The sequence below is a fragment of the Neopelma chrysocephalum genome, unplaced genomic scaffold (assembly GCF_003984885.1).
Source record: "Neopelma chrysocephalum unplaced genomic scaffold, ASM398488v2 Primary Assembly neopelma1_73b, whole genome shotgun sequence".
Classification (NCBI taxonomy): domain Eukaryota; kingdom Metazoa; phylum Chordata; class Aves; order Passeriformes; family Pipridae; genus Neopelma; species Neopelma chrysocephalum.
In genome coordinates this window covers 3151257-3172087 of record NW_020897734.1, presented here as the reverse complement: position 1 = coordinate 3172087, position 20831 = coordinate 3151257, and the positions used below count along the sequence as shown (strand labels likewise).

Here is a 20831-nt window from a genome sequence, read left to right as displayed (position 1 = left end):
ATGTGTTGCTGGATTAAGTGAGCAAACCTGCAAGCAAGATACAGAGCCCCCATGGCAAATGCTGTTGTGGCTGGCGGGGTGAGAAGAGCATCACTGTCCATCTGCAAAGCTGGTGTTGGCCCCTCCACCTGCAAGTCTGTGCTCCTGGATAGATTTCAAAACAAAGCAGGAAAAGCCTGGGGTCCAAAGGGGCTATGCCTTGGCCCATGCATCATCTCCCTTTGTCTGGTGCCTGCAGGAGTACTTCCACATCCCAGGGCTGTCTGCACAGGGGTGAGTGGTGAGAGCAGAGCTGGTGTTCCCAGCGCTGTGCCAGTGCGGGGGCACAACAGGAGGGGTGCCCGTCCTTGAGACCTGGCTGGAAGCCAGACTGGTGCTGACGGTGAGAGGAGGAGTTATTGCTCAGTACTGTGAGCAGTGAGAGGAAATGTTCAGTGTATTGCTTTCCGGGACACCTTCCCAGAAAACGTTTCCTTTTGGTAATTACAGCACTGATGCCATAAGCCCCGACAGCGGCTCCCCTTTAGTGGAGATGAATGGAGTGGAGTATCAGGAAAGCTCTCCAGGATTCAGTTTGGCCACAGACTGTTAAATCAAGTGCCTTTTCAATGAGGGCATCAGCCTGGCAAGGACACAGCCTGGCCATACACAGCTGGGAGTGACAGCTGAAAACTCACCATGTTTGCTGCTTGAACTCCAGGGATGCTGCTACATCTGCCCCCCAGGAATCACTGGACCCACACCCTCTCCCTAGTGCATTGTCAGAACTGGGTTATAAGCTCCTCAAGATAAGAACCACATTTGTCATAGTGCTGTAAATCCCGAAGATTTTGTTCAGCGTGGGGTTTACAGAAGAAATGTGCAAGCCACAGGGTGGACCCAGCCTGAGCTGGGTCTTCTCTGGGCTGTGGCTACATCCAGTACTGGATAATGCTCAGACACATCTGAAGGTCTATTTGTAGAGTTGTGATCAGCTGAAGGTAGTCCCAGATCCTCCTTGTCCCCGTCCACGTTGTGTGACGTGTGATGATGTTCCCCTGTGTGGCTCTTGTTTCTTGAATTATATTTTATGTTTTATAAGAGGAGGGAAATAACCATGTGAAAGTGCAACTCTTATCTCAGGTACTGTGTTTTTTTGGCAGGATGGTAGACCTGAATGGAAAAGCTTCTGGCTTTGCTGCTCTGTTATTCCCTGGTAATGTGGGACTTGGCACTGATGGATCCTGAAGGGGCATTCATTCCATCCTGTCCCTTCCCCTTGGGGGCACCCTCTGGGAGGACTGCTGAGTACACAAGATGGGAAGAGGAGAAAATCTTGGGAATTATAACTTATATGAGTGGAGTTCAATGAGGAAGTTCCAATGAGTATAAACACACTGTGCATTTGCTTGTGGGAGGAAAACTTGGGTCAAATTTCCACTCCCAAAGCTGCCCTCCCGGCATTGCAAGGTTGTGGGGGTTCAGATGGGTAAGGGAGATGCAGTAGAGACAGAACTTGGAGCTGCTGATTGGTGAACTGTAAATTCGAACTGGAAAATGTGGCTGTACTGTAAAATTCAGGACACCATCTGTTTCATTGCTTGCTTGCAGTAACATTTGTACTTGATAATTAAAATGTCACACAGATTTTTAGCCAGCATAATCCATGGAAGAGTAAGAACTGTGTCTTCTGAAAATCATTCAAGAGATGCTTGCAGATAGGAATGATGCTGTTTTGAACCATCTCTTGCTGCTCAGAGGAGTTTTGCTTTTTGCTGTTTTGTCTGTTTATTCTTTTTTTTTTCCTCCGTATTTTGAGGAGGAGGCTAGAGGAGTAGGAGCAATGGCAGATTCTTTTGGAAGTAACTGTGAACCTTAGTGAATGACCCTGAATGTCATGTGATTTATTTTCCTTTAGGTTTATCATACTGGGGCTGGGCTGGTGATGCCTCTTCTGGTTTTCTTCTGGCAGGGGTAGATTAGCTTTGACTTCAGCTGAAGTCAGCTTGGGTTTAAGGGTTTCTCAGCTAACCTAAGCAAGATGTTCCTCCAGCTGAGGGTTCAAAGTACTGCCTGTTTGGTTGTCTGTGGATGGTGAGGGCTGGGAGCTCAGGACTTAAAGGACCACAGCAAGAAGCCAGTCAGAAAGGTCAGATCTTGACCCAAGCTTGTGATACCCTCATGGTGAGAGAGCCAGAGCAAAAGGCAAAGCAAGTAACATTGTTTGTGGGCAGTGGAATCAGGTGCTTTTTGCATAGTGGTGCCAGTTCTGCTAGTGCAGAGAGGAGCTGGGCTTCTCTCCCTGCCCAGCCCAGGTTGCTGCCTCTCCTCTTTATGGTGGCCTCAGACCAGCTGCCACTTTGGCTGGAGTTTGCTTCATGGCGCTGAAAAGATGCAAAAATTGAATTTGCTTTTGACTTTCCACAAGCAGGATTTTTATTGTCTTAATGCTACAGATTAATTAACAATATAGGAGGCATCTGAAATCCAAAACCATGCTATGTGTTCCAGCTGATTCCTGTGCTGAATGTGCTGTTGCTGACCCCCAGGAAAGCATCTGATAAGGTTTTGCCAACTCAGTGTCCAGTTTCCTGACACATCACACACTTGGACTGTGTGGATGGTTCTCCTCTGAGTACAATATGATGGATGCATCCCTGCATTGGTTCAGGGTTGTATAAGAGGCTAAAGTGGCATTTTCCATTAACATGGCTTACTAAGGACATCGTCCTAATTCAGACTGAGTAAAATATGCTTTTGCTAAATGTTTGAGGTGGAACAAGCAGACATGGGAAACAAGATGTTCTGCACATCTTGTAATATTTGCTTAGTGTTACTTGCTTAGCTGATGCAAAACCCCTCCCAGCTGAGCTTTGACACAACAAATGCATCCACAGAGTTTTATTAGAAATGCACTCCATGCTAGAGTTAGAAAGTAGTAGAAGTGGAAAGTAGTCCATTGCTATTAGAAATGCTATTCCATGAAAATTTAAAATCCAGTTATGTCAACCGTGTGAGAACATGATTTTTTAAGTCCTGGTCTGCTGGGAGGCAGTTGGAGCTCAGTGTTGAGGTGTATCAATCTGTGCATCGGTTACTAGTCAGGATTAAACATGAAGTCTGTGGAGGAACTGCAGTGAGAACCTCAGAAACACTTGCCAGCCAGCGAGGTGCTTTCAGGGCTGTGTCCCATCTTAAATCAAACGTTCTGATGGCATCTCAGCATCCATGCAGACCTTCTTGTACGTCAGGGCTCAGGTCGTATCCTTGCAGGACCTAGTCCTGTGCTTCTGCCAGAAGACTGTATTGTAATGTGTGAGAGAGGGTTTAAAATATTCTAATTGTCTGCTATGAAATTACAGTTTTGTTCCCTGGAGTAGAAAAGTGAGTTAAATCATTAACGCCACGAGTCTCAGTGATGATTACGGAAATGTTTGCAAGTGACTTAATCAGTACAGTTTGTCTGAGTGGCCCATTTTAATATTATTGCACTGATTAAGTTTTCTTAGCTAATATGCGTTTCATTTCCAATTCAATTAAATGAGAATCCCCTTCCATTACATGATATTACTGGAGTGCCCTAGTGGGGCAGGAGCACACTTGGTATTTTCAATTGATACAGATTTCTTCATTATACAGTCTCATGGTGCTCAGTGGAATCAATGAGAGCTGAAATTAAAACTGTAGCAAGTTGCAGCTGTAAATACACTGTCCATTCCTCGATCCCTCTTTTAGCATCAGGCTGAGTATATATTAGTATCAGTTCATTAGTTACATTGCAAAGACATTTTCAATAGACGCCTGCCTTTGACAAAATTTTAGAAAGACTGGGAAGGATTTTCCTTGGATTTCTATATGCCCAGTAATTATGATAAGCAAAAAAAGTTACATTAATGTGCCTTTTTTATACGCTATATATTGTCAGTTTTGTTTTTAAAAGCACTTCTGTGTAACCTATCGTGGGATGTGTTAACCAACGTAGGGAAGATTGTCTGCAAATGGCTTGTGAAGGAATTACCATCAGCCTTACGTTCTTTCGTGTGAGCCAAACCTCCTCCTTTTATGTATTATTGAAGAGGATTGATTGAGCTCTGATATAGTAACAAATGATTTTATAAATACCTCTCTGGAGTTAATTTCCCATTGTGGGATATGCAGAGCTCTTGGGGCTGATGCATGATCTTTTTCTCGAGAGCTCCAGTGTTGAGGCGGGGATGTTCAATAGTAGGTACTTTCATATACAAAGGAATTGGGAGGGGTGTTACTACAGTTCGAGCAGCGATTAGGAAATTGCAACGAGTCCTCAGGAAATAGGATAAATCACAACTTCTAAATACACATTCATGCCTTCGTAAAAAAGAAAAGTGTGCGAGTCAAGCTAAGAGAGGAGAAGCCCTCTGCACCCGCCTCCATCTAGATCGTATTAAAACTTACAAAGCTTACAAGGGAAGCACACAGGGTTCAGTGATCTCCTGCTTCACGTGTACCCTGAGGGTGGCTGGTGGCTGGCAGGACAAGTGTTCCCAGTCCCAGGGGACATCGTGTAGGTTTGGCGTGGCAGCCCCTGTCTCATTTCTCTGCTTTCGTGCTGCTCCGTGCAGCCGTGCATCAGCTCGTGCCCTCTGCTTGCACGCACAGGACACAGCAGAGCCTTTCTGAAGTATTGGTTTTATTCAATTATTTAAAGTATTTTCATCTGGTCGGAGAGCATGGGGCTCTGCGCGTTTAAGACATAGCTAAAATATATGAAAATATACACAGATAGAAGGATAAAGTTTTTTCTGTAATGCTAAATGTATGCTTTTTATAAACAAGAAGTTGGATTTTTTTAAATTTTTTTTTTTTTTTAGAATATAATAAATATTTTAGCATAGTTATTCTGGCTCCAGAAGCGCAATGAAAATGTTAGCCTTGGCATATCAATCGTGCTTTACAGATGACTGTAATTTCCTGAATGTCAAAACTCCAAATTTCTCTACTAAGCAAACTTTTCAGTGGCAAAATAGATTGCCTCCATAATATATCACTGTGTGCAAGAAAAAATGAAATCTTTATGTACTGTATTATGAATCAATGAGGCATTAAGATTCTTGGAAGGGTGAGTGGACTCTGGAAAATGAAAAACTGCCACTATTCCCTCTCTGTAAACCGCTGCTTATGGAGTGTAGGCTTTGCAAACCTCGATCCTCGCCGCCGCAAAAATATCAGTTACACGTTGAAACCAATTCCTGCAGCGGCATTTAGATGGGGTAAATACTGTTGTACACATCTGATTTATAGCAGCATCCTGTGGTTTATTCACCAGCTCTGTTGCAGTGGTCTCCTTTTTGCTTTGGGATATCTCTGTGCTTTTTAATGAATCTGTGAGCTCTGTGGTCAGGGAGATGCTGTGCCACACCTGGAAGATGTGATGCAGCCCTGGGAGATGTGAGCTCCAGGGGACAGGGACAGTTCCTCACGCTGGGAGTAGGAAGGTGCTCCTGGTACTCTGTGGGCTTCAGAGCTTGATGTCTCAAAAGACATTGCTCACGCTTCGACTTTTCCTAGTGTGTATTAAGGGCAAAATTCAGCTCTGCCTCCTGTGTTTTTAAGGGATAATCAGCCTAGACAAGAAAGGCACTTTCCAAAGCCAAGGCCTTGTGTGCTGGGGGGCCAGCGTCACAAATCCAGCGTCACCCGTACTGCAACTCATCATCGAGCACGAGGGAAGCATGGCATGGTCTTATGCTGATGCTCCTCTGTCACATTCTCTCTCCTTTCCTTGGGTTTTACCTCCCATGTGCAGCCTGGGGTCTTGGCACCACTGCTGCCCTCCATCAAGATGCCTTTGTCATATAATTAAGCTCATGAGTGGGAACCTTTGCTGCTCTGTGATGAAAGATGGGTGTTTCCAAAGGGTAGTTCAGTCCTTTTCCCAGCGGGTCAGGTGGGTGGGATGAGTCTGGGCCCCTCTGCCCAGCGTTGCCACCCTTTCCTATGCCAGACTCTGGGCTGGAGGCAGTGGATTGGGGACTGGCGCCAGCGGCTGAGTCACTCTTCTGTTTGCTGAGTCTAAAAACAGAAACTTGCTTCTCTTTTTATGCACCACTAAAAAAAAAATAAGTAAAAAGGCCACTGTTCTTGCTGAATTGGTTGCGAGCAGGGGTATCCTGCAGAGATTTTAATAATACAGGCAATTATGAAATTAATACCACTCTGGCAGATCTGCAGGGCAGCTCTTCCCTCCACAGGCAACGCTGTGGACAATTAGTTTGTGCGTGAGGGTAGCTGGGAGCATGTGTGCGTGTGTGAGGCTGCATATTTTTTACTTGTTTAAAGCCTTATTTTCATTATCTTTGTGTGCATATGCCATGCCTGCACATAAATGAACGTGTACCTTCAGCTGCAAAATCGCTGCCTTCCTCTGTGCCTGAAATGCTTCTTTTCTGCAGATCTTTCCTATTTGGTAATTTTACAGGCAATGATGGGCTGGTGTAATTGCTGTTCTTGAAAAATCCAGCTCCTTTTTATGGGTTCCTCTGGCACTTTTCTCCTGCTGCCGTTGCTGTGGGTAGGCTGCTGGCTTCCTACCCCCACCATTAGTGTTTCTAGACAAAACATCTCTGTGATTCATTGGGTGCTGATAGAAGTGAAAACATAATGATTACTTAGAGGAAATGTAAATTTACATTTGCTAACGGCTCTAATTCACAGTTCTGAAATACTTATCTCCTTTCCTCGGAGGTCCTTGTTCGGAGCTAATGCATGATTTGCCTCTGCCACCCTGAGACTCAGAGTAAAGGAATATAGTCCGTGTACTTTTGCAGGCTGCTGCAGTGAAAAGGGGTGTTTGTTACTCCTCCTCCTCCTCTCCCTTCCCATAATTTTTATCCTTCACTTCTTTGATTGATTTGTTCATCTAGATTTTACTATACTTTGAATTTTGGATGAGGCGGAGCTGGAAGTTTAGTTTAATTGGAATGACTGAATGAAGAGAGGTCTCGTAGGAACAAGTAGGAGCCAGCCCTGGGTCTGTTTGCTCAGCAGGAGCTGCACTGAGGTCCCTGGGAAGAGGAGAGAAGGGGAGCAGACCTGCTCAGATAACCCTGCAAGCGCCATGAAGGTGGCAGGGGAGGATCTGGCAAGGGCAGCTGGTCTAAGGATCCAGGACATGGAAGCAGCCACGGGACACTGGGCATCAGATCTTCTCCCTGAAGCTCCCGGAGAGCATGACAGCCCCCCTTACTCATCACCCACTCCTAGGTGGGGCCTGTTGCCCTTGTGTGTGGGACCTGGAGCACTGGGAGCACTGTGGGAAGCCCACGGGCGATGCTTCCCGGCTGCTGCCATTGCCATCCACATCACTGCTGCGAAGCATCTGGGACCAATCTGGAGTGGATGCAAACATTTGATTCCCAGCGCTGCCTCAGTGAGCTTGCCAAATATTTTGGCCTCATCTCTGTGAGTTGTGCTCTGTGGGAACAGCTCTTGGCAGGGAAGAAGTATTCCCATTTTGGGGGGAGGTTCCAAGCGTGGATGGTTGAGGCAGGAGAGGCTGTCACCAGGATGCTCACCCCTGTCCTTTTAATTATGTCTCTAGGTGACAAAGTTTGTTAAGAATCGGGATGAGTCACAGTATTAAATGAATGCTTTGCCTTCTCTGAGTGATCTCCGAACAGATGCCTGCCTCCAACAAATTAGGCAGCAGGGGTATTTCTGTTGGAGGAACAATTTGCGGTATTAGCAAATCAAATTCTCAGTGGGCCACTCTTGATGGGAATTAACCTCACCTTCTGGGAGTGAAGCACTTGGCACCCGACGTGGTGTAATTGAGTTTGACTTCTCGGAGAGATGTGGTGGGAATGATTGATCGGCGGGGAGACCCTCTGCCAAAGATTAAAATCCATCAGCAGCTTCAGAGCCGTGCGGGGAGGGTTTCTGAGAGCAGAACAAGGAATGTGAGACTCATGCCGTTCATGATCCTGACCTTCCATCATTGTCTGTGACTTTGCTGTCAAATAATCCCAAGTGGGGACATTTTCCGAGCTTTTTGGGGCGAGGGGGGAGTGCAGGAGCCCGCCTGCAGCACAGTGTCAGTTCACTGCTGGGAGCAGCGGAGGAGAAGGAGATGGGATCTCAGATCCGTGCACGTGGCCACAGTGTAGGAGCATCTTCCTCTGGTCAAATGAGCTGAGTGAGACGAGTTGGTGTCTCAAAAAAACCCCAAATTGCTCAGCTTTTGAAAGAATGAGTATGTGACTACTCTTTTATAAATGAGGTCTGTGGATTTCCATTCAGCAGCGTGAGCAGTTTGTGGGGAACGGGGGAAGGACACCAATGTCCTTGTGCTGCTCGCCGGCTCTGGTGATTGTGCATTGTTTCTGGTGCCGGAGCACCAACCCTGTGATTATTTCTCTTTTTTTGGTAGCTCAGTCCTTAATCCTTTGCATGATATGCTGAATCTGTGCTACAGAGTTTTAGTTCATTTTATTTGCATTTCTGCTGGATGTGGTACAAATCTCATCTGTCCCTTTGCCCCTGCCCATTCAGAGGGAATTTTCCTTTCAAAATATCCATCTTGGTTTCACACTGCCCTGTTAATGTCCCGCAAAGTCCATGGACCAGGGGGAAAAAACCTCCCAGAGTAGGAAACATTCCCAGATTTCCTTGCCTTCATCTCCACCCAAAGAAATGGAGATGCTTGTTCAAAATTGCCTCCTATTCACTGCACAAGCCCCGTTTGCAACTCCAAATGTCCTAGCCAGGCTTATCATCTGTATGAGCTTGACCTAGATACAAGCTGGTGTGCTTGAGCCAGCTTAAAACATAGCCTTATTTTTGCATGGTGAATGGGACTGCCCCAGTACTTTCCCTGGAAATCATAGCTCTGCTTCCGAAACCCTGTGCTAAAGCTGTGTTACCCTGGGTTAGTTTGTGCCCGAGCGTAGCCTGGGGGGAGATTGGGATATTCCCAGGGCTGCAGTGCTCCCTGTGCAAAGGCTGTAGGTTTGTCACCCCCTGTAGCCTACAAAGCCCTTCTTGCCGTAGCCTCATTTCTGAGCAGAAATGGGAAAAGGTCACTCAGTCCCTCACCTACTGATCCATTCGCTAATGGATGTAATGGTGAGTGGATGTTCAGCTTTCAGCTCCCCTCTCCAGCCCCTTACCTCATAGCTCCATCAAGCCAGGCTCGGGTTTCCAGGCTGAAGGCATGGCAGCTGCCAGCGTCTGACCTCCAGCCTCCCTCAACCTCAGCAAGCAATTAAACAGCCAGGGCAGTGGGGTTGGGATGAGATGTACCCTGACTTCAGGAGATTCTGACCCATTTGATGCTTAAGCAGAGTCACCTCCTCCTCTCTTTTCGGCAGAGCAGCTCTGCAGGTGAAGGGCCCCTTGAGCACTGTGGTGTGGCTACCTGGGTATCCCTTCCCTGACAGCTTCTCCAGGCTCTGAAATCTCTGGCTTTACTCAGTGCTGTCATCCCCTGGGGTTTCACACCTCCTCACTTGGATTTTTTTTCTTTAATGATGCAATTAGAAGGTTTATACAAGGATTCATAAAAAAAAAATCACTCACTTGGAAAAACAGATTTTCATTCTTTCCCTGTGTTTGGCAGAGGTGGGGAAAGGGGAATAGCCACCTGGTAGCTCAGGGACATACCAGAAACAAATGACTGTCACAGCATCTCACATTCCTGATGCCTTCAGGGTCAACCTACTTTGTGAGTTGCCCTGGAGCTCCTTTTGTTTTCTGCTTCATGGGCACCCGGCTCAACTTTGACAGAAAAGCTGTTTTTCTGGTGAGTGCAACTCTAAGTTGGAGGGATGATTCACAGTAGTTTGAGCTCTACCTGCAAACATGTTGTCTCGGGCTCTGAAGCACAAGCTTCAAGGAATGGGCAGGAGCTCAACACCCCCTTGTTAAGACGACAGAAAGAACAAGCTGTTACGTACAGAGCTAAAAATAATTGCAAAGCTTTGAGTCTTCCTCCCCGTTGCAGCAGAATGATGCTCAAAGTGCTGATGGACGATTCCATCTCTGGCACGGCTCTGACTTGATGATGCATTAAAGCTTTTGTGACTTTTTGAAGCTCAGTTCAGATGAATGCAGAGCAGCACGGCTGCTTTCCTGGAGCTGCCATGATTCCTAACTTGGAGGAGATGGCTTGGGGCAAACCCAAAAGCTGGTGTTCCCAGAAGGGTCAGCTCCTTTTTCAGTAGAATTTTAATAGGCAGACTTAAGAAGGGGGAAAATGCACAATGTAGCTGAGATTGGCCCAGCAGCTGACAAAGCATCTCTCTCTAAGTCATTTCTTGAAAGCAGGATTCAGCTGGGAAGTAACAACATGGAATAAATAACAGCAATGAGCATGTTTGCAAGGAGCTGGTGCTCAGGCCAGGTAGGACACAGGCTCCATCAGGGGCATCCCGTAAGTAGCCCTGCTGGTAGCCTGGCATCCCCAAGCACAGGGTGCTGAGGGAAGACCAGACGCCTTCAGGCTCACTGCAGAGTGCAGTGAGCATCTTTACTCAGCCTCATCTCCTGGTCTCCCTGGACTGCAGTGTTTCTCCCTGACAGGCGCTGATGGAGATATCCAGCGGGATGAGGCTGGAGGCTGCCGGCCACCCAGGCTGACGGTGATTCGTTATGACACAGCCTCTTCCACCAACACACAAGTTTTTATTCATTCTTTTGTTTTTACAACAGCAGCCAAGGGAGATGCTTTGTCACCGCCGCCTGTGACCAAAGGGCACAAAGGGAGAGTGGCTGAAGGGTTTGAACTATAATAAAACGCTCGCTGGATCGATCTTGGCTCAGGATTTGTTTCCCTTCTTGCATTAACTTCCCATTGATTTCTGTGATGACCTTAGAGTGTATGGCTTGGTTGGCCTTCTCCCTCAGCTGACAGCACCCCTGTGCCTGCACCCCACTCTCCTCCCAGCCTCACTGAATTGCTGATGGCTCAGCTCATACAAGGAGCTCTGGGGTAAGCAGGGCTTTGCTTTTGCCTCCTCAGTCACCAGATGTTTGTTGCTGAATATTAGTTGCTATAGTTAGTGCAGAGGTTAGTGCTGTGTGATTGGGTCATTATTTTAGTGCAGTATCCCAATAAACTAGATCCAAGGGTGAGGAGTCCTGACAGAATTTAAAGAAAGGCCTTGAGTTTGCCCCAGAGATGCCCCGTTTCCCATGTTGGGGATCCTGACAAGGCTGTGTCACTGCTGCACCAGAGGAGCCTGTGGCACAAGCATGACCAGGGACAGCTCCTGCTTGTGGGAGTGACTGGTTGAGGTGATGATGCTCAAGGAAAGCCCTTTCCCTTTGGCAGGTCAGTTCTCCAATGCTACCAGAGACCTGCTGAGGTAAGACAGGGGTCTTGAAGAGGTCTTACTCATGAAAGTGAGCTTTGTTCTTTCTTCCTGTTACCTCCAACTCTCAGTGAAATCATTGAATGGCACTTTTGGGGAAAAGGACTTTCCTTGGGGTCATGGCAGGGTTTTGGCTCCCTTTGTTCTGTGAATCCGTGGCCCAATCCCTTAGAGGCAGGAGAGGTGGCAACAGCACTTGGGTGAGGGTGGGGATGGTGATGGTGCCAATTGTGGTGTCCTGGCTCCAAGAATGAGGTGCTGTTGTTTCCAGCCACTGATGCTGAACTGGGCTGCTTGGCTTTATTTGGTTTTGCATGTTTATTGTACTTTCTACTTACTCAATTATTTATGAACGTGGATGTTCTAAATAGGAAGAGGAATGATGATTCTCCAGGTTTCCTTTCCCCTGTGCTGTTGGATCCTTTTTGTGCTTGCGATTCAATTTTTAGTCCACCCAGAGACAATTTTCTGTAAAACATTGACATCTAGTGGCTTTTCTGCTGAAGGAAACGATAGGGAACAAAAGTTTGACTGAGGGGTGGCCAGTCATGATGCCACTTGGGAAAGCAAATGAATATCCTTCTTCTCCTTACACAGCACCAAGGACACGACAATCACACCCCAAGGGCTCAGGGCTCCTGGGCACACACTCCTCAGTGTCCTTGTACTGCAGGAGTGGCCCTCCCTGGCAGGACAATTTGCTTATTGAGCTACTTTAATTCCATTTACTTAAGCAGGTTGCTGGTGTCCTGGCAGTGTTCCTCCAGCACCATTGCTGAGGCTGTGGTCATGTTAGTGAAGGTGCAAAAAGCATGTCCTTTGCATGACTTTAGGCTGTGACAGTGGACAACATGGTGTTCGATGGTGGATATTTATATGTAACCCAGAGTGAGCTCTTAATGCTATACCTATGGTTGAGCTTGCAGGTTTTCCAGCTGATGGGTTCCCTGGAGCAGCACATGCCCTGCATGTGCCACCATCCTGTTGCTCCAAACCAAAACCAGCACCTCCCTTGGAAACCTTTTCTCTTACAAAATGCTGCAATGCATCCTTTATTTTCCTGTTAGTCACTTAGCTCTCCTCTCTCATCGTTGCAGTCCTGTATTAAAAGAGCCAGAGCTACCTGTGTCCTGCTTGGGTTGGGGCTTACATCCTGGGAGATACTTTGATTATTCTCCAAGGTCTGGGGAGAGCATCAATTGGGACACCAGCAGGAGCACGTTGCCACACGGGCAGCCCAGCACAGAGGGAAATTTTGGGTTCCCCTCACCTTTGTAGGGGCAACACCTGTTAAACAGAGTCAGCTCTGTGTGTGCAGGTACATAACAACCTTCCCACTCCCCCCAGGAATTTGTTCAGCCATCTTTCACCCTGCAGAGGTGAGCACACGGAGGAGTGCGCTGCAGCAGGGCTCCGGACAGCCTCTTAAGTGCATCTCTGAGTTCCTATTGATTTTGAACGTTAATGCGCTGTGTGCTGGAGACACATGGGACTAAACACTCTGTTTTCCTCTCCCCTTGGCAGGAATTTCTACTATATCACCATCCTGCGTGACCCCGTCTCCCGATACCTGAGCGAATGGCGCCACGTCCAGCGAGGAGCGACGTGGAAGGCATCCCTGCACGTCTGTGATGGCCGGTCCCCAACCACCGAGGAGCTGCCCAGCTGCTACACGGGGGACGACTGGTCGGGCTGTTCCCTGCAGGAGTTCATGGATTGCCCCTACAACCTGGCCAACAACCGCCAGGTCCGCATGCTCTCCGACCTCAGCCTGGTGGGATGCTACAACCTGTCGGTCATGCCTGAGGAGCAGAGAAATAAGGTTCTGCTGGACAGTGCCAAGGAGAACCTGAAGCGCATGGCCTTCTTCGGCCTGACCGAATTCCAGCGCAAGACTCAGTATCTCTTTGAGAAGACTTTCAACATGAACTTCATCTCGCCGTTCACGCAGTACAATAGCACAAGGGCCTCCAGCGTGGAGATAGACAAGCAGACTCAGCAGCGCATCGAGGCCCTCAATTTTTTAGACATGGAATTGTACGATTATGCAAAAGACCTGTTTTTGCAGCGGTACCAGTACATGCGGCAGAAGGAGCACCAGGAGGCGCGGCGGAAACGCCAGGAGCAGCGGAAAATCCTGCGGGCGAAGCAGGCGCACCTGAGGGAGCAGGGAGAGAACAGCTCCAGCACTGACTACATAGGGAACGTGGAGCGGTGGCGGCGGTAGTGGGGGGCACTCGCCGGGCACCGAAACGAAGCGGGACCCAAACCCCAACCTGCAAATCGGAGACGACAAGCGACGCTTCCTGAGGGTCCGAAGCAAAAAGAGGTTAAAATGTTGCCTTTGCAGTTGCCTTTGCAGTAAATGTTGTACTGTACGTGGAACACTTAATCTTAGCGTGTAATTAAATTGTCCTTTTTAGGTTTGTTGGGTTATTTATGAAATACAGGAGCCAAGTCGGCTCATCGGAAATGTTTGCTTGGACATTTATTTAAAAGAAAAGAAAGAAAAAAATTATCCTTAAATTAGCTATGAGTACAAAATGGGATGCTGGAAAATGTTTATGATGCTCGGCTGAAATCTATCTGGGAAGCAAACTCATTTCCTAATAACGAGCATTTAGCATACTCTCACAATACAGTATATGAGCAAAACCTTTTCCCTTTGATTTTATCTTTATTTTAACAATGTGTTTTCAAGGGCACCGACTGCTTATGATATTTACCAAGTTAATGAATGGACAATGAAGGGAACAGAAAAGGTCTAGAAAAATTATCGACTAGTTTTATGTATAATATTGGCTTTTAAAATGAATAGAAGTAATTTCTCTAGTTATATAAATATTTAAAATTTTAAACTTTTTCTACCTACTGCTGTTTAGAGTTTTAAGCTTGATCTATCTCATATTAAAAAAAAGGAAAAAAAAATCATACATACTTTTCTGAACTCAATGCCAATGTTATAGACACTGTTTTGAGACTTTTTCAGGGCAGTATGATTTTAACCATTCTGGAAAAGTTGCAGCACACTCTCATGTTTGTTTCATAAAGCCTTTTCCAAATTATAATCCTGTGACAGTGTCTCATTTTAAGTCTTTCTTACCCATTAGAATACATAATGCTGAATTTATCATTCCTTAATAATTGGTGGTATAAACTAGATGAAATTATGTTGCGGATATTTGTGTAGTGTCTTTAAAAAGTCATAAAACTCTCTAATCCCAGCAATATTATGAAGAGAATTGCTTAATGGAAGTAGATTTACACTTGAATTAGGATTTACTTCCAGTAAATCTTTGCTACACCAGATAAGAACAGGGCTTTTTTTTTTCCTATGCTCTTGAGCCCTTCTTAGCAATGACAGATGAGCGAGGACTGAAAATGACGGAAGCCAGTTTTACCATAGCCATAGTTACATGGGATGAGAAGGTGTTGTGATGCATGGGGTGCAGCAGCTTGCTCCCGAGCAGGCTTTGCTGGGACACAGGGTGCAGAGCTGGAGCCGGACGGGGCTCACCCGCAGCCCTCCAGCCTCACCCAGACCGACAGGGAGAGCAGACGGGGCAGGTGGTGCGAGGGGCTCCTATAAATCTCTATGCAAAAAAATAAAAAAAACCTCTGCAAGGCTTGGGCTAGACATTCAGCACGTTCAGAAAATCCATACGCAGCCTGCAGCGCTCCCGAGCTTGGCACTGAGCGGAGATCCCGGAGCGGGTGCGCGGATGGAGGCACCCGGAAAGGGCCCTCTGTGTCCCCGTGGACACGATGCTTAACAAGGCTCACTTGCACTATTGCCTTTCACCTGTAATACTCTATACACTATGAAGGCAGGGGGGCAGAAGATGAGGCAGAAGGCTTTAAAACAGTCTTACGGCTCCACGCCTAAGTTACCTGGAAGCCGTTTTCCATCTGATGTTGTGTGGCAGCCTGGGGGCAGAAATCCTGCCGGGGGCAAGTGGAGAGCAAAGCAGCAGCAAACCAATACCCTGCGTTAGCAGCTTCGAGAAGAGAATAACTTCATGTACAGCAATTTTTTTTTTTTTTAAATGAGAACTGCAGTTGTCAATATGATGTCTCGGTTGTATTTTGGTTTTTACGGGGGAAAATAAAACTGAAAGGCACTGCTGTAAACAGGACTTAACCGTGGGCGAGCTGGAGGCCTGTTGCAGGAGGTGCATCTTGTTTTTATGCTGTGGTGTGCATGGTTTACAGAGACTAGTTGCATTTTCTTTGTGTATACTGTTTATTGTATATAGGGGATGTACGAATATAAGGATACCATTTTGTCATAACCATATCAAATTCTACTGATTTCCACCGTAGACGCTGTCTTATTGTGTAGATTTACAGGCCAATCCACTGACTTTGATTGTGTAATTTAACAATAGAACTGATAAATAAAATTTAACTACAGACTTCTGATTTTCATGTGCTTATTTCTTTTTCTGACGGCGTGTTGGGAGCTGCGCAGTTCAGAATGAATGGTAATTCCATGAATGAAATAGCAGTTGACAGCAAGGATATGAGTTTGAAGTCATGGCTTTTCTGAAGTGTGTTTAAACTACAGCTTTCAAGGGCAAAGCCACCGTGGACTTTCTCTGGTTCAGGAGTTACTGTGGAGTTATGGCTGCTCTTCTGAGCAGTCCTCAGAAAAACAAGCTGTGGTCTCTGGTGATTTTAAGTATGATTGTCAATGTTCTGCAGCATTAAGGAATTCTTTCTCTGTGTGTACATATGTGTGTGTTTATGGATATGATTTTTTTTTCCTTTATGTGATAACCCTCTGTTTTTGCTCCAGGAGGAGGCTGCCTAGCCACTGACTTCCAGTGCATCCTGCTGTATCACTCCTGGGGACATTTTTAAACACACGCACACACAAAAAAGACAAAACCAGAATTGGATGCAAAAGCAGGTAAGAATTAATTAAGCCATAGTGCCCCAAATCAAATAGAAAAAATCGTATCGTAGAATCACAGAACCATAAAATGGTTTGGATTGGAAGGGGCCTTAAAGCTCATCTATTTCCAACCCCCTTGCCATGACAGGAAAACCTTCCACTAGGCCAGGTTGCTCCAAGCTCCATCCAGCCTGGCCTCGAACACTTCCAGGATGGGGCAGCCACAGCTTCTCAGAGCAACCTGTGCCAGGGCCTCACCACCCTCACAGGGAAGAACTTCTTCCTAATATCTGGTGTATATCTGCCCTCTTCAGTTTGAAGCCATTAACCCTTGTCACACCATGCCCTTGTCAGAACTTCCTCTCCAGCTCTCTTGGAGCCCCTTCAGGTACTGGAAGGGGCTCTGAGTTGTCCCCAGAGTCTTGTCTTCTCCAAGCTGAACAACCCCAGCTCTCTCAGCCTGTCTCTATAGCAGAGGTTCTCCAGCCCTCTGAGCATTTTCTTGGGCAGAGATACCATAAAAATACTTGTTTAGAATTTGGATGAAGGCATTTTTTTTCTTGGTGGTTGTAAAAGATCCACAGGTTTGCCAGACTTGCAGCAGGACAGTTGACATGAAGGTGTCTGTGGGAGACCTTACCTTGACCTGGTTGAATTCCCCTGCAAGGACAGAGCTGCCCTTCCTCTTCAGAGTACCTGCAAGGACATCTTACCTCTGTGAGCCTTTTTGAGTCATGGGGAGCGGGGAATGGAGAGTTCTGCCAGCAGACAAATGTAGATTTGACTGCCTTTATAGACAGGTCTATGACTGCACTGAGAGAGCTGCTGGTGGAGCTGCTAATGGGATAGAGGTCATGCAAGATGCCTCCCTGCAGCTAAAAAGCACCCAGCAGTGGAGTCTGGCATAAAACTAATTGGGATTGCCTCTGGAATGGAGTACTTCGACAGCTGAGAAAACTATTACTTTAGGAGAGGAACAATGGAAGAGGAGGGGGTGTGTTTGGACAGACAAAGTTCAGAAACTGAGGAGCTACAGCAGTGAGTAAAGTGACTTTCAAACCTTCCAGTGAGTTTTGAAAAGCCTGGAGACATGTTAAGAAAACTCTTCTGAGCACCGAGATGCCTCTTAAGTTTGCAGGGATAGAAGGGGATGTCAGCACCATTGGCACTCCCAGCATCAGCCTGGGGTAGTCAGTGCAGAGCCAAGGGCTGCACTGGAGATGGAGATGTGTGTTGGTTCCTTTTGCTCTCCAAAAGATTGGAAAGTTGAGACCTGTGTGGCCTTGCAAAGGGTTGCATTTGGGGATAATAGTTTGGGACTGAAGTTTTTCTAAAGGGTACCTGGTATGCAAAGGTCGTTGGGGGTGAACTGTGCAGCTGATTTTTGTCCTTTGCAGCCTCTTTATATAACATAGGATATATTTTAGTGTGCTGTAACATGTTTGCTTCCAATTATGTCATTTTTGAGTAAAATGAACTGACGGATTTTTTGTATCATTTTTTTAATTCACACATTACCCAAAATTATCAGAGCCATGAATAACACCTGACAGATACCAGTGCAATTCAGCTATTTCAGTTCATGAAATCAGTGAGGAAAGGAGAAGGAAACTTGATACATCTCTTCTCTTAAATTTGAGCCAGAAATATCAGATAATTGAGAGAACCTGTCAAACTAATGCAAACCCTCAGCTGCAGACCCAGTCTGCTGGGCTGGCCCAGTGCTCCCAGGGAGGCACAGAGAGCAGCTCTGGGTGGAGAGGTGATCCTTATGGAGACATTTTCTGCAGGAGAAATATTTTCCAAGCAGGTGATAAATTTAAATCTTTCACTTATTAAAAATATCCCTGTCTCCAAAGTATTTGGGAGGAGCTGGGGATGCTTTGGCTATTGCTGGACCCTGCTGAGGTGGCATTGTGTGGGAGGAGAAAAGAGGAGGGTCCTTCTCTCCTCGTGTGGGAATTTGGATGCTGGAGTGGGGACCTGGGATGTCCTGCCTCCAAAGTGGATGGAGCAATGACAAACCAAGCCGTGACCTGAACAAGGGTGGGATCTGGGCTCTGGGGGCAGCTGGCACTCTGTCCTTCCTGCCCCGCTGGCAGCCGTGGCTCCATGCGGCGCAGAGGAGCAGCCTGCACAAACCTTCCTGTGCAAATAGCACAGCATCTGAACTCTTACCTATGAAATTCAATTTTGGGTTTCCTAAAGCAATCTCCCTGTTCCACCAGCCTCATCAGGGAAGAGTGTAATTTCATTTAATCCATTTCTTGAGTTCAGAGTCAACGGCGTTGCCATCATGCTAATATCACTGCTCTGCCATCTCTAGAGACGGAGTGACGAGTTTAGACCTGAAATCGAATTTGGCTCTGAGCTTCCAGAGGATCTATCAGCCAAATTACCCGTAGTCTCTGCCCAGAAGCTCTGTCATGCAGTTTAGCTCTGCAAGGATGCATTAGGCCAGGCAGGAGAGGTTATATCGTTTTTGTTTTGGGAGCAATGAAATGCTGAAACAATCTATATGCAAAGCAATCAAAATAGTTATAGTGAGGGCTGAGTGTTCATTTTCAGGACAATACAGCCGCTGCCTTTTGGTATCCTCAGCTATTTTAATTTATGTATTCCCTTGTATGACTGCAAATAAGGCTTTCACTTGGAAGGATTTTCACAAGCAGTTGTTGACATAAACCTCTACATAAACTGTATAAACTATAGAGATTAATGTCAAATATATGTATTTTCTGATGGCCATTCGTGGACAGAGGGCAGCAAATGACTCCTGGCACAATATTTACTCAAGCCCTCTTTGTGTTAATGAGGTCTCAGCTCCACAGCCTCAGTTGGTGGTCAGTGGCACAGCACTTGTTTTGGCAGTCAGTAGTAAATTTTCTGATAAATGAAGCTTGGGAATGATGAGAGCTGTAGTGGTAAAGGATGGGTTCAAGAGATATTTAGGCCAAAGCTCTGTATTTTGAGGTTCTCAGCTCACAGTTCAATGTCTTTCTTTGAAATTACATTCTTCTTTTAAAAGCTGTCTTTAAATTGTAAAGGTAATCTGTAACGGTCTCAAATGATCCACAAGCTGAATTAAGCCTTTGATTTCAGGTTAAATGGTTTAGCCTGACTCAGGATGGAAATGTTATGACCCTTTCCTTTCAAAAAGCCCTACATATATAAGCTAATTTTTTGAGGTGGACTGCAGCTGGCAGCTGGGTGTGAGACCTGGAGCAGTTTCTCAGGGAAGGAAGGATGCTCCAGCTTTTCCAGTGGAGTCTCCACTCCTGTCCCCGCAGCAGGAGCCACTGCTCTGTGACTGTAAGGGAAGCAGAGCCTCGAGGGATCTGTAACCCCTTTGTAATCTATTCCTGGTGCTTGATACAGCAACAGCTCTGTAATGGTATTACTATTAGGTGGAGCACATGAAAAGTATCATTTTGTGCCACATAAGCAGGTGGATAGGGGGGTTATGCCGCATGAGAGATGTGTGCTCCATAGGGGGGAAACTGGGAATTTCCCCTCTGGGCATGGCAAGCTGGGAAGCGTATTAATAGACATCATTACATTAGAATAATTGCTGTGGAATCAGCAAGCGCGTACATAATCTTTAATGCCTGGGAAATCTCACACAGTTTCAAAATAATTAAAAGTGGGATTAATCTAGATGCCAGACAACGCCTGCCTAATTACTAATGAATAAAGCCGTCTGAATGGCTGCAGCACCCTCAGCAGCATCAGCTGCTCCAGCGCTTTGAAGTCAATCCCCTGCTAATGGGCGACAGGGCAGGGGCGGTCCCCGCAGGCTGCAATTGTCTGGAGGTCAGCGAGGGCCCACCCGGCCCTGTCTGGGGAGATGGTGCTGCGGGCTGGGGGCACAGGGTGGATCGGGCGTGGGGCCCTGGGACCAGCCCCGCCCTCCTGGAGCATCCACGGTTGTGCAGCTGCTCTCTGTGTCGCTGGGAGCTGGCCCCAGGTCGGCCCCACGGCAGGGATTTTGAGGTAAGGGGGTGCAGAAAGTGGCTGGGTGAGAAACCTCAGCTGGACATGGGCCCTTAGTGCCTCTGAGCAGCAGGACCTGTGTGAAAAGGTGCCCAGTGGGAAGATGATCTGTCCCCACACAAGAAGATGATCTGTCTCCAGTCTTTACTGGGATTTTTGCGTTCTCTGGGGAATTGCCACACCTGGAGTAATTCCTGCAGTGTTTGAAACTATACCAGAGCCTGGAATGTGACCATCACGTTGGAAGTCACTAAAGATTGATGAGCCTTGAGCAGGTTAGTCCTCTTCTCAGAGAGGCACTTCTGGGAGCAGGAACCCCAGTCTGATGGTGCAGGGTGCTCAGGAAGGGAGAGTAGGGGCACAAAGACAGACTGTCCATGGTGAGTCCCTGTCACAGCCCTGTGCCCCTCTGCACTGCCATGCTTTGGGCAGCACTGCTGTGTTTCATCTGCATCCATACTGGGATTGCTCACAGGATCCCTCCATGGCTCAGCCATGACCATCCCAGATCCTGCCCAGGAAGCCCACATGCACCAGGCTCTGCCAAAATAACACTGGCTGCTGGGGCTGATTTGACATGTGGGGAGGCAGTGCCAGCACCACAACAGAAGGGG

The 20831-nt window shown here is 46.9% G+C and overlaps 1 protein-coding gene across 1 annotated transcript in view; it reads left to right on the top strand.

The window, feature by feature from the left end:
* Nucleotides 1-15749, top strand: part of HS6ST2 (heparan sulfate 6-O-sulfotransferase 2) — a 127931-nt gene extending 112182 nt beyond the window's left edge. Inside the window, exon 3 of the mRNA XM_027687131.1 lies at nucleotides 12852-15749. Coding sequence (XP_027542932.1) covers nucleotides 12852-13554 — 703 coding nt within the window. The 3' untranslated portion in view covers nucleotides 13555-15749. The remainder of the gene's footprint in view (nucleotides 1-12851) is intronic.
* The last annotated feature ends 5082 nt before the right edge of the window (nucleotides 15750-20831 follow it).